The sequence below is a fragment of the Palaemon carinicauda genome, chromosome 2, assembly GCF_036898095.1.
Source record: "Palaemon carinicauda isolate YSFRI2023 chromosome 2, ASM3689809v2, whole genome shotgun sequence".
Taxonomy (NCBI): domain Eukaryota; kingdom Metazoa; phylum Arthropoda; class Malacostraca; order Decapoda; family Palaemonidae; genus Palaemon; species Palaemon carinicauda.
Genome location: NC_090726.1, coordinates 66,476,478 through 66,489,682, shown reverse-complemented (window position 1 = coordinate 66,489,682; position 13,205 = coordinate 66,476,478). Strand labels below are relative to the sequence as shown.

At 45.5% G+C, this 13,205-nt stretch overlaps 1 protein-coding gene across 1 annotated transcript in view; it reads left to right on the top strand.

Annotated features, from left to right (window-relative positions):
* Window positions 1-13,205, top strand: part of Dp (transcription factor Dp) — a 47,381-nt gene that overhangs the window by 7,393 nt on the left and 26,783 nt on the right. Inside the window, 1 exon segment of the mRNA XM_068347105.1 lies at window positions 10,196-10,353. Within this exon segment, the coding sequence (XP_068203206.1) occupies window positions 10,196-10,353 (158 nt within the window).

The following is a 13,205-nucleotide window of genomic DNA, read 5'->3' as shown; positions in this document are numbered from 1 at the left end:
GGAGAGGTAAGGTACAGCCCATTCTGAACAATTACCCCTCCCTTTTTCTTCAGCTGTTGTCAGGTCTATTTGCTGTGTGGTAATTTTTTTTTTTAGTTTAGAAACAAAAAGAAAAAATTTAGATAAAAATCTAAATTTTTTTCTTTTTGTTTAGTGGTTGTCCTATATGTCAGGGATGTAAGAACAATTTATTTTGGTATCTCCTATAATCAGTAATTTTTCCAACACGGAGTACTTACCTCGAACTACTTTCTTAGGAGTATCTGGGATCTCCTCCCAACCGACCAGAATTTTGTGTAGTTTACTCTACTCCCGTTTTCTATGCGGGGTAACCTCTGGCGGAGTGATGCGCGCCATGAGGTGACCAGGGGTCAGAGAGCATGCTTGCTCAGGTCTCGAGCTCCAGTAAGTTTTCTGGTCGCGTCGCGATAACATCTCGACACACTCTCCTTACCCAGTGCGACCCTTTGTGTCTCACGCGGTCCCCACGTGGTACATTGTTCATTCCATACCTTTTCCTACCCTTTCCCTCTGTGTTCGTCGTGTAGGGGCAGCTTATGTTCTCTTACAGCCACGTGTCCGGAGTGCGAGTCCTGGAATGAGGTGCAGTGGGTGTGCTACGGCACCAAGAAGAAGAAGGGGTCCAAGAGGTCACCTAGTAAGTTGAGCCTCTCCTCGCCGCTTGCTTCTCCCGATGCCTCGTCGGATAGAGCTTCTCAGCCACCTTCCCCTACTCAGAGTGGGGGACGAGGTAAGTCAGTTGCGGGGAAGAGGCCCATTGCTCTTCCCCAGGAGTCTGAGATTTCTGATAGTGGGGATGTTTGTCGGTCCAGGCAAGTGGGGGGGCCTGAGGGAGGGACGGGAGTGTGTTCAGAGGACGGAGTCCTGGTTCCAGCGGGGCCCGTCTCTTCCGATGATCCTAGGTGGGGAAAGGCTGCTGCAGCCTCTTCCCCCGCTTCATGGGCCTGTATTTCAGGTACGTCTGCAGCCGAGGGAGACGCCGAGAAGGAGGACTCACCATCATCGGATCCCCTCGCATGGGCGTCGCCGAAGACGTCCTTCAGGTCGTCCATGAGGCTGGAGGAAGAGTTTGAGGCGTGGTTCCCCAGCAAGAAGTTACCTCGCTCTCCCCCAGCGCCTTCAGCAACGCTCCCTCCCGTCTTCATGGAGCCTTCGTCACCTACGGACCAACACGAGGAACCACCAGAGATGCGGGACGACTCGGACCCTTCGGTGCGGTCCTAAAAATCTTCGGGCTCCTCTTTCGAGTCATACTCTTTCTCCTCGGAGGATGGAGCGCCGAGGTACCAGTAGAGGACGCGAGAGAGGTCCCGTTCCCGTTCCAGATCTCGCCATGCCAGGAGGCACGCTAGATCCCCCAGAAGGAGGCACAGAAGAAGCCGTTCCCCTAGGGAGGAATGGGTGCGTGTCGCCATCCCACGCAGCCACCTCCTGGGAGCTTTAGCAGTTCCGGGTACCTCTGGCGGGCTCCCAAGGGCTTGTTCTCCCGCTCCGAAGTACGTCCCCTACAGCAGGTCCGAACTTCAGAGGGGATCCTCACTTCAGGGTCCGGCAGACAGGCATAAGTCCGCGAAGGTTCCGACTCCATCCGCCCAGCGGAGGGAGTCACCCCTTCGGTCTGGCAGCCATGTCCCAGCCTCCAAGACTTCGACAAGCCGGCCAGAACGTGAAAGACAACCAGTAGCCACGAGGAAGCCCGCAGCAGCTTGGTCCTCCGTGGGGAGAGACTAGTCCAGGACGGAGGCCTCCGTCCCAGCGGCGATGCCCGTCCTCCATCCAGAACCGCAGAAGTCGTACCACGACAAAAGGATGCCTCCACCCCCCGCCCGTCGTAGGTGCACCTTCTCATGCAGAGGAGCATCCGACGGAAGGCCTAGGAGATAGCGCGGAATGCTCCGCGGACGAGGCCTCCGCGTACAGAAAAGTACTGTACTAGCCCTCATCAGAGGCCACCACAGGCTAGACGAACCGAAGCCCACGACGGATGAGGACTGGCTCTCGGGCCTCAGCAGGTTGGTTGCTACCCCCGTGCAGCAGAGGACCTCACTGGCTGGCTCCCTAGAGCTCCTTCGCCATCCTCGCGGTACGTCTCCTCCAGCAGACCCGATCATCGACGGAAGTCATCGTACCAGGTCTCGGTCGACAGGCATAAGGCCGCGAAGGTTCCGACCTCACCCGCCCAGCGGAGAGAGTCGCCCCTTCGGACTGGCAGCCTTGTCCCAGCCTCCGGTTCTTCGATGGCACGCCCTGAACGAAGGAACCAACCAGCCAGCACAGGGAAGCCCACAGCTCCATGGATCTCCGCAGGAGCTCCATCCGTCCAGCGGAGGCAGCCGCTGGCTCGACCCGACAGCATGGCATCCATACCCGGTACCATGACAGCTCCATTCAGGCTTCGTGGTCAACCGCTGGTATGCCAGGGTACTCACACCCCACGGATTCCCCGGGAGGAGGTAGACCCATGACGGCTACCTCCGTCCCGGTTGCTCCATCCGTGATGGAGCCAGCCGCTCCATCGTCCCGGCCAGCCCCATCCAAACATCGAAGGCGGCCGCTGACACACCCATGACGGCTACCTCTGTCCCGGTGGCTCCCTCCGTGATGGAGCCAGCTGCACCATCGTCCCGGCCAGCCCCATCCAAGCATCGGAGGCGGCCGCTGATATGGCAGGGTACTTACACCCCACGGATTTCCCCGGGAGGGGGTAGACCCATGACGGCTACCACCGTCCCGACGGCTCCCACCGTCCCGACGGCTCCATCCGTGACGGAGGCAAAGTGGCTTTCCCCCCTAGCGGGTCGAACAGGGCTCTTGCCGCTCCAGTGCCTGCCTTAGTGGCCGCTGGAGAGGCTTCCCGCATCTTTGCCCAGTGTCTCTTCGGCTCCGTCCGCCCGTCGGATGTAGACGTTGGCACACGTAATCTTTACCTCGCCTTGCCCCCCCCGTAGAGGAGCTTAGACTCCACAGTTAGCCTTCAGACCGTCCTACTCGGGCTCCAGGAGAGATCTTGGCAAGCATGGCGGGACCACGGAGCGGATCCATGGACCGCAGCAGTACTAAAGGAGGGGTACAGGTTGCCCTTCCTAGCGAACCCCCCCCACCTCTGATCCCAGATCAACAGGTGGAGTGGTTGGCACCCAAGGACCCCTTGAGAGTAGCAGCATTGCAGGAAGAAGTCTCGGCAATGCTGGCGAAAAGGGCAATAGAACCAGTCAAGAACCTGGGTCCAGTGTTCGACAGCAGGCTCTTCCTGGTGGAGAAGGCAACAAATTCGTGTGCAAGACCGACTTCAAGATATACACTCCGAAGTCGGTCCTAGTGGCCTTGAAGGAGGAGGACTTCATGAGGTCCATTGACCTCAAAGACGCCTACTTCCAGGTCCCTGTCCATCCCTCCAGCAGGAAGTACCTAAGGGTAAAATGGGGTACCCAAACGTTGCAGTTCAAAACCCTCTGCTTCGGACTGTCGACAGCCCCTCAGATCTTCGCGAGGGTCTTCACAACAGTTTCAGCCTGGCCACACGAACAGGGCATCCGCCTGCTTTGGTACCTAGACGACTGGTTGTTGCTTTCAGCCTCAGAGGAAGTACTGAGGGAGCAAGGCGCGAAGCTCCTGCAGTTCTGCAACGTCTTGAGTATCATCATCAACCTGGAGAAGTCCCAGCTGATACCCTACACCAGGATGACCTACCTAGGGATGGTCCTAGACTCATGGTGGGCGGAAGCCTTCTCCTCCGCGGAGAGACTGGACAACCTAGAACAGATACTCCAGCACAGGAGAGCCAAGGACTGGCAAAGACTGATGGGACTCCCCGCACAAGATAGTCCCGGTGTCCTCAGAGACGAAGGAAGTCCTGGAGTGGTGGCACGTCAGAACGAACACCCTCAAGGGAATGCCCTTCGCAGCCGACCCTCCGGAGATGCTCCTGTTCACAGACGCATCCAAGGAGGGCTGGGGTGCCCATATTCTCGTCAAAACGGCAAAAAAGTGAAAATGGGAAGTCAAGGAGACGAACCTGCACACAAACGTGCTGGAGATGATAGCCGTACAAAGGGCGTGCCTAGAGTTCGTCCATCTACTCCGGGGAAACGCCGTGGCTCTGATGTGCGACAACGCCACGGTGGTGGCCTACGGGAAAAAGCAAGGAGGACTGAAGTCGAAGGAACTGTGCAGTCTCACGGAGTTCCTAGAATGGGCCGAAGTGGAACAAATCAATATTTCAGCCAGGTTCATTCCGGGGAAGAGGAACGTCCTGGCCGACGGCCTCAGCAGGATGGGTCAAGTGGTAGGCCTGAGTGGTCCCTACACCCAGAAGTGGCCAAAACCCTCATCCTGAAGTGGGGCTCACCGGTGATAGACCTCTTCGCCACGAGACTAAACGCACAGTTCCCCATGTTTTGTTCTCCTGTGCCAGATCCAGCAGCGGCGTTCGAGGACGCCTTCCAACACCCTTGGGACAACCTCGGTATTTACGCCTTCCCTCCCTTCGGGATGCTCAGACAGGTCCTCAACAGGCGTCCAACCTGTGGATGACTTTGGTAGCGCCCTGGTGGCCGCAGAGAGAGTGGTTCGCGGATCTAAAGGAACTGGCACGCCTTCCACCCTGGCCACTTCCAGACAGACCAGACCTTCTCCGGAAGCCTCGCTTCCAAAGGTTCCACGAAAACCCTTGGTCCCTCCGCCTTCATGCGTGGAGGTTATTGAGCGTCTCCTGAGAAAGGAAGGATATTCGTCGAGGACGGCATCGAGGATGTCAGGGTACCTGAGACGTTCGTCAGTCGCGGTGTACCAGGCGAAGTGGGCTACCTTTACTAAGGGGTGCTCCTCGAAGAACATCAGGCCGTTAGGGCCTCCATTCACGAGATAGCAGACTTCCTGGCCTATCTCAAGGACGAAGTGGGCACGTCCATCCCAGCCATTAAAGGAGTCCGGGCAGCGCTGGGCCAAGTCTTCCTCCTGAAGGGCATCGACCTAGGTGCCTCCAGACATATCTCGATGCTCATCAAGAGCTTTGAGCAGTCGTGTTCCCCCCAAGCCGCTAGAGTGCCCCAGTGGGATGGGGCTAGGGTTTCGGAAGATGCTTTCGGAACCTCCCTTCGAGCCTCTTAAGACATTCTAGACAAGGAGCTCACCCTCAAGACAGTCTTTCTGTTAGCTCTGGCATCAGCAAAAAGAGTGGGTGAGATTCATGGCCTGTCTTACGAGATCTCACACTCGAAGGGGTGGCGAGAAGCTACCTTCAGATTCTTACCCTCCTTCGTAGCCAAGACTCAGAATCCAGCTGTTTGGGACCCCAAGTTTGAAGGGTTCTCAGTGCCAACTATCCCACGTTCGGATAACCCGAGGGACTTGCTTCTGTGTCCAGTCAGGGCAGTACGGAAGTACCTAGAGAGGACGGCCAAACTTCGCCCCGAAACCAAGAGTGTTCGTCTCAGGACTGGTGAAGAAGCTGGTCTCCAAAAATACGGTCTCCTTCCGGCTACGCCAGGTGATCATATAAGCCTACAGCAGTGCAGGGGTCCCTCTTCCAGGAAGGCCTAGACCCCACGACATTTGGGGACTGAGGTCTTCGTTGGCCTTTGAAAGAAACATGGCAGTGGGCCAAATCCTGAGGGCAGGTACATGGTCTAGACAGTCTACCTTTACGGCTCACTACTTGAAGGATTGTTCGAGGAGATCCTTGGACGGGTTCTCTCTCGGTCCCACCATTTCCACGCTCCAAAAGATTTAAAGGTGTAGCCCCGGGGAAGCCGAGGGCGGTAAGTCCAAGAGACAGGTTCCTTCCTTACCCCTTTCTTCCCCTATCACCTTCCCCTATATGACCCTTAAATCCTTAACTGCCATGAGATACCCTGTCAGTGGAAGAATGCATATCCAAGGATTTTTGCAGAGGTGGGTCACTAGAAAGTGTTTTGCGTAGTTTTCCCTATTTTCTCGTGTTTCCTTTGGGGTCAGCAGAACCTAGCCTCCTATCTAGGTTCCTTTTCTCTCATCAAGGTCATTAGGTCCGGAGGGCCACTCCCACCTCCTAAGGTGTAAGTCTCCTAAGAAAGTAGTTCGAGTTAAGTACTTCGTGTTGGAACAAATCACAAATTTTAAGTAATTTGTATTTTTCCTAACAGTACTTACCTCAAACTACTTTCGGGTTATGGCTCGCCCATCCTGCCCCGAGTGCCTTACAGGACTTCGTAGAAACCTATCTGTCAAAAACTTAATGGAGCTCGAGACCGGAGCAAGCATGCTCTCTGACCCCGGGTCACCGCATGGCGCGTATCACTCCGCTTGAGGTTGCCCCGCATAGAAAACGGGAGTAGGGTAAACTACACAAAATTCTGGTCGGTCTCAGAATCCCCAGAACAAGAACTTCATAATACATAATTAAATGAGTGAACCACAAATAAGCGACATGTCTGATGGGAAGAAAAATCACACCTTGAGTATTAACGTAAGTCTTATTTTCTGAAAGTTAAGTCACAAAAACTTTAAAAATCTACCAAAAATTTTTATTTTTCCAAAAATCCTTTAGTTGATAATGTTGAAATTAAAAATATGAAGCTGCTATTGAAAATTTTGATGAGTTCAAAGCTTTCATGCTACCAACAAAAATGAGAAGTGAAGCAATTAACACAGGAACCATAGGAGCAATTGCTCAATTATAGAAAATGAGAGTAAGTAGTCACCTTGTACTGTGTGCGCAATTCAGAAAGAAGCATGAACAAGCTATGAAAAATCAGTGGGGTGGGTGTATGAACAAATTGTTAGGTAATGAAATATTAAAAGAAATTAGATTGTTAGAAGTTTAGATTATTAATAATTAAGTGTTGGTTTTGTAGGTACAGTATTACAAATGGCCTTGTATATACAGTAGGGTCCCGAATTATGCGAGAATTTGGTCGATTAATGACCTCGTGTAAATGGAAAATCGCGAATTTCGAAACACACAACTAACAGAAATAATTCCATTGTGGCCATGGCAACCAGCAATTTGCCTATTCAAATGTGTTTACTACCCATTTCCAATACTTTCTTTGTACTATACTGTATTTCTTTATAATATCAAATTGTTTTTGTAAATAAATAAAACATTTAATATACTTTAAAGTTCTAATAACTTGAAAAATGGTTAAAATTATAACCAGGATAGGTGTAAACACCATATATTTCCCGTTACAACACAACCCAAAATACAGACAAATTTTAATGTTTGTCATATCTATTGTATAATACAACTGGTGAATAGCAAAACCATCACTCTATAGACTAGCTTGTTGTATGATTGAAAATCCAGAATTATCAAAATAAAGGCGATTTTATATCATGCGTTTCCTAAACACGCTAAAAAGCAGAATAGAAAACGACAACCAATGTTTTGTTTACGTTTAACTCTGATCACAACGAAGAAACAGACGCATTTATACATCTGTGTTTTTGAATTGACAGCAATTTTACCAAGTATAGATTATATGTTGAATTTGTTATTACCAATGTTCTAATTATTTTTTATTAGAACTTTCAAATAAATGAAATGAATGCCATTTATGAAATGTTTTTCTTTATGATGCCGCCTGAAACGGAAACCTTCCATTTGTTTACGCTCCATCTTCGATCATAATAAACAAACGAATGCATTAAACACACATGATCTAAGTCATAACTAATGATATTACAAACATTTAGTAAACATTATGTTATTACAAATATTTTACTTACCGTATCCATATAAATTCCTAAATTCGTAGCAAAGCTGGAAATTTTTTTCCTTATGCGTTTAATCCACAATAGCAAACTGCCGCTAATGACAGAGTGATAACTTACGATAATTCTAAACTGTTACGAAAGATAATTGTCCTTTCCATATCCAAAATACTTTTCCTAACTTCAGTTATAAGTCAACTTGTACCCACCTCAATTATGGATCCATATGCAAAAAAGGTAAAGAAGAAAGTACTAGGCCTATTTTTAAAGTCACCGAACAATTAGGTTACCGCTATAACGTTCGATGAGAGAGAGAGAGAGAGAGAGAGAGAGAGAGAGAGAGAGAGAGAGAGAGAGAGAGAGAGAGAGGGATGGTTTTAAAGTACTAAACAATAAATATGATAGGTTATAACACATTGGTGTTTATGTAATATTAACTGTATAGATGGTTTGAATAAGTTAAGAAATGGTGTAAACAATTCTTTGTTATTGTATTCGCGCGGAAGCTAGACATCAGCTGATGTGATCACAGCCAAAAGTAAAACAAAAATAAGTTAGCAATACTCGATTTTTAAAACACACCCGAAATTTTACAACATAAGTACATGTTTTATTATAGCGCAATTGACATTTAAAGAGTAAAAATTTTCTGGAATAGAATGGTGTTTCCTAAAAAATAGTGGTTTGCTGACGAAATCGGTTACCGTATTTTAAGCTATGATTGAAATGGATGTATACACGGTATATTTTTTTCGTTTTGTATTTAATTGACACTTCAAGAAAACCGATTTTGGTTTCTTCATCTATTTGTAAGTATTGTATAACGAGAGAGAGAGAGAGAGAGAGAGAGAGAGAGAGAGAGAGAGAGAGAGAGAGAGAGAGAGAGAGAGAGAGAGAGAGAGAGATATGACGCAGAAGGTTACAGACCTAGAACAGGGGAGGATGAAGGTGGGGGGAGTTATGAGATAGGCTGGGTGGACTGGCAGGGGAGACGGTAGGAGACGGGGGAAGGGGGGATTTGGTTGCCAGTGGCTAAAAATAGATTCTGAAAGACGGTAAAGGGAAAAACGAATCCCATCGAATAAACAGAATAAGGAAAGGGAATAAGATTCAGAGGAATAATAGATATAATGGAATGAAAATGACTAGATGGTGTTAGTTGTGATAAGAATAAATTAGATATTTGAAATAAGAGTGTCTGAGGAGGTATAGAAGGAATTCGTGATAAATATAGAGGAATATCAAAGGATACAGTTAGTTTGCATTAAAGGGTTTGTTATCGTTTATCGGCAGTGAATAGCCTAAACTTCGGTAACGAGTCGTCAATATTTTGTCATATTTTAAACAGTATACATTTGATTTGCAAACATTGGTTTTGTAGAGTAGACGGTAAAATAAAATCTAGAGAGAGAGAGAGAGAGAGAGAGAGATTTCTGCCATCAAATCTCTCTCTCTCTCTCTCTCTCTCTCTCTCTCTCTCTCTCTCTCTCTCTCTCTCTCTCTAGATTTTATTTTACCGTCTACTCTACAAAACCAATGTTTGCAAATCAAATGTATAGCCTACTGTTTAAAATATGACAAAATATTGACGACTCGTTACCGAAGTTTAGGCTATTCACTGCCGATAAACGAACCCAGTCTACTCGTGAAAACCTTGAACGCCCAGAGGGAAAAATAAGGCCTTTAAATATACTGTACTAAACAAAAATAATGCTTTAATATACCATCATTAACACTACCATTACAATTATCGTAAGGTTGGAGAAAGATAAAGATTGCCGAGAACGTAACCACATTTCTGTTTACATTTTGTCAGCTGGACTCGCACAGTTAACAGTTGATTTCATTGTTGTGGAATTTTATCCTTAAATAGGCTATTCATCATGAAATTATGTTAATGAAATGTAATGTTAATATTGTTTTGTAACATTTATTATAAATCACCGTATTTAGGGCTACCAATATACTTAAAAAGACTATAGATTTGATACATTTTGTAGTGCTTGACTCGCGAACTTTGAACAGCCTCGTGGATACAGAAAATTTATTTTTGAAAAATAGCGATCGTGGAAAAGGGGAATCGTGTAATTCGAACACGCTTAATTCGGGACCCTACTGTAGAGTACAAATTAAGAATTACCAGACATATTAGGCTGCATTTCTTAAGGATGGACAGTTTTGATGTTTTTAATTGTTATACGAAGAAAGAAAAAGATGTTATGAATGTGTGAATAATTGCTTCCAACTATTATGCATTGGTTTAATTGATTCCAACTATTATGCATTGGTTTAATTGATTCCAACTATTATGCATTGGTTTAATTGATTCCAACTATTATGCATTGGTTTAATTGATTCCAACTATTATGCATTGGTTTAATGAGATCTATATGCTTATATTTATGAAAGTAAGGCATTGTTTTTTAGAGTAGTTCAGGATTGTAAATTACATCCTTTTTTCTTTTTTTTTTTCATCAAGGAGGCAACCAAGTTGTATTGCCAGTGAATAATGCTCCCATGAAATCCCCATTAAAAATAGTGGAGCAACAGCAGCATACTGTTGTCACTGGCCGATCGATATCTACCTCACCTGTTGTAATACGAACACAAACCGGTTCCTTATCAGCCAACCCTGTGGTAGGTGTGATATGTTTTTGTTGTAGTGTATGGTACTCTTTGAAATAGAATTAGGTATTCACCCAGAAATCTCTTACATAGATGTGGATTAGTAGTTTGTAATTGTGGTAAAAACTATTGACCTTTTTTAACTTACTTTTCCTAGAATTTTTGTTCTTTACTTTGAAATTTATAGTGTCTAGGTCTTTGATTGTATAACATCTGATTTAATCATTTCATAGGTAAGTCTTGCTTCTTGTAGTTTTTATACTTTTTTTCTGTGTAGGGATAAATGTTTGGAATGTCTTATTTAAATGTTAAACCAAGATAACCCTTGGTAATCCATCCCCATTCTAGGGTAAGCTTTGTCATGTTACCTTGAATTGCCAGGTTACAGGTACTCCTCACTTGAAGACAGGTATGTTCCCAAGACTAGGTTGGTAAACTAGTTGGTTAAGCAAATAATTCCCATAATGAAATCTAGAGCAACACTGAAAAGTGTTCATGAAGGATGTCCTAGTTATACATATTATTTTGTTTCCAAATTATAATGGACTAAGATTCTTGAGCAGTATTTTCTGTAAATTAAATTAGAAAATTGCGGGTGTTACGGGGCAGGTTCTCCCACGATAGCTGAATAACCACATAGATACAGAAATCTACAATGTGTCATGTATTTTTAATTATTTTTGGGGCTAATGCTATTTGTGGTCTCCAGGGACTTTCCTATGAAAGGCTATAATAGGGAATCCAATACAACAGATACCAAAAATAAAAGTCTTCCTAGCTCAAAGGCCAGTGCATCAATGTGCAAATCATTGACTCAGTGTGTTTGAGAGAGAACTTCTTGTTCAGACACTCTGGAACTTTGACACAGCACCTCCAAAGTTGAAAACTGTCTGCCATGGCTGACGTTATTCATTACTACATCACCATTGCTCAGCCTTAGACCAGAGAATCAGTGCTACGCCTTGGAACCATTCAATCTGCACACCAACTTGCGCCCTCCTTCCATCCATATTTCTGTCGTCGTAGATTCAGTATCTTCAGGATATTGAATACGATTAAGTAATAGGAATTACTTTTTTTTTTTTCTTTTTTTGAAGAATACGTAAATAGCATTTAGATGTTGATCAAATGTACCAATGATTGAGATGGTGTGTGTTACAATTTCTGAATCATTTGGCATTGTTTACCGTTGTCCCAGCCTCTCCTGAGTGATATAGGAATAATTGGGTTTTCATTTAATCTTTTTATTCACATATGAATGAAATCGAAATTGTACATGCCCAGGTTGGATGTGATAACCTGGTCAGCCCTAATTGAGGTCACGAGTGTTGGTGCTATCATGGTTTTATTTATTATAAATGTTTGTCGATTTACTCACAAAGCAGTTATTTGATACTTTATTCATAAATATTTTATTTACATATCACCTGTCACCAGATAATATGAAATACTACAACTTCTGTCATATAGTGACACTTTACAGATTGGGATAGGGCTTGGGACCCTGTCAATTATTATATTTGTTTGCAGTGGATGTGCTCTGCTGCTCAGAATCAGGATCCACTTTTGGAAGGCTTGACGTAAAGTGTCTTTCTTTCCATTCCTAAGATTATAGGGTCTGCTGAGAATTTACCCTACAAGGACCTCCTCCTGTGACCTGCATTTCAAGATGTAGTTGGGGTTTTGGAAATGTGGTCATGTTGGGCCAGGCCTTTTCTAGGTAATAGATTTTGGTTTGGAGGATGACCTAGACTCCAGAGAGGAGGCAGCTTTACTTGGGGGTGTTCTTCAGAAGAGGCTTCTGTCTTTGCGAAGAGCCCCTCAATAGCTATGCTGCTTTCTAGGTCAGATTCAACCCGTGTTTCCGCCAAACAGATCACGAGTCTGCTCGTGTTTGATATGCTTGCATCTCCTGTGGACTCCTTGGTTATAACCAAGATAGATGAGGTTTTGATCGGCACCCTCTACTGTCAGCCCACTCAAGGTGCTGCCCTTCCAGGGAGTTTGTCATTTTTTTTTGCTGCCTTTCCACAACAGCTTGTTGATTTTCTGTGGGTGGGCCTTTGGGTTATCTACTTCTTATGGATTTTCTGTGGGTGGACCTTTGGGTTATCTACTTCTTAGGAAAGCTCTAGAGGGGGATCTTCCTTCAGATCCAAGTATTGCTGGTTTGGTAGTGATGGTGCGGGTGAGCAGCAAAGATTGCTTTAGAAGGGAACTATAGTGGTAAACCTTTGTCGATTCTTTGATGGATGTGCCTTTTTTGCTGGAATCAAATATTTTCAGCATAAGAATATGGACTTCCCATTATATAATATTGAATTTTAGAAATTTCCAGCATTTCCCAATTCAGGATTAAGGTTCATAGATCCCTCTCTCGAGGCGTGTTCCCAGCGAACCCCGAAGAGGTTGTTCTGATGTCATATAAGTCCGCTTTGAATACCTGAGCAAAGGTAGTTTTAGATGCTGGAGGTTTTCTTTTTAGACCTGAGCTTGTTGCTTATGTGGTCAAAACGATAGTACTAGTAAAACAATGCTCCCTTTTTTTTTTCTTTTTTTTTTTCTTTTTTTTTTTTCTTTTTTTTCCCCCTCTCTAAAATAGTGAGAATACCATCCAAGTCAATGGGGGAGGTACTGCTGTAAAAGAATGTAGCCACATCTCGGGGGTTTATCCAAAAAAAGTTAGTAGGATTTATGGAAATGGAAGTTTTTCTGAAGTCTTTCTCCCTAAAGACTGGGATGCTCAAGTTAGGTACCAAACAATTGAGTGACCATTTTCCTATAGTTACAAATCATCTTGGGACTGCAGAATTCAGTGCCCAGCAGACTGTTTAACCTAGTGTCTGTTATGTCTTTGGAAGTGG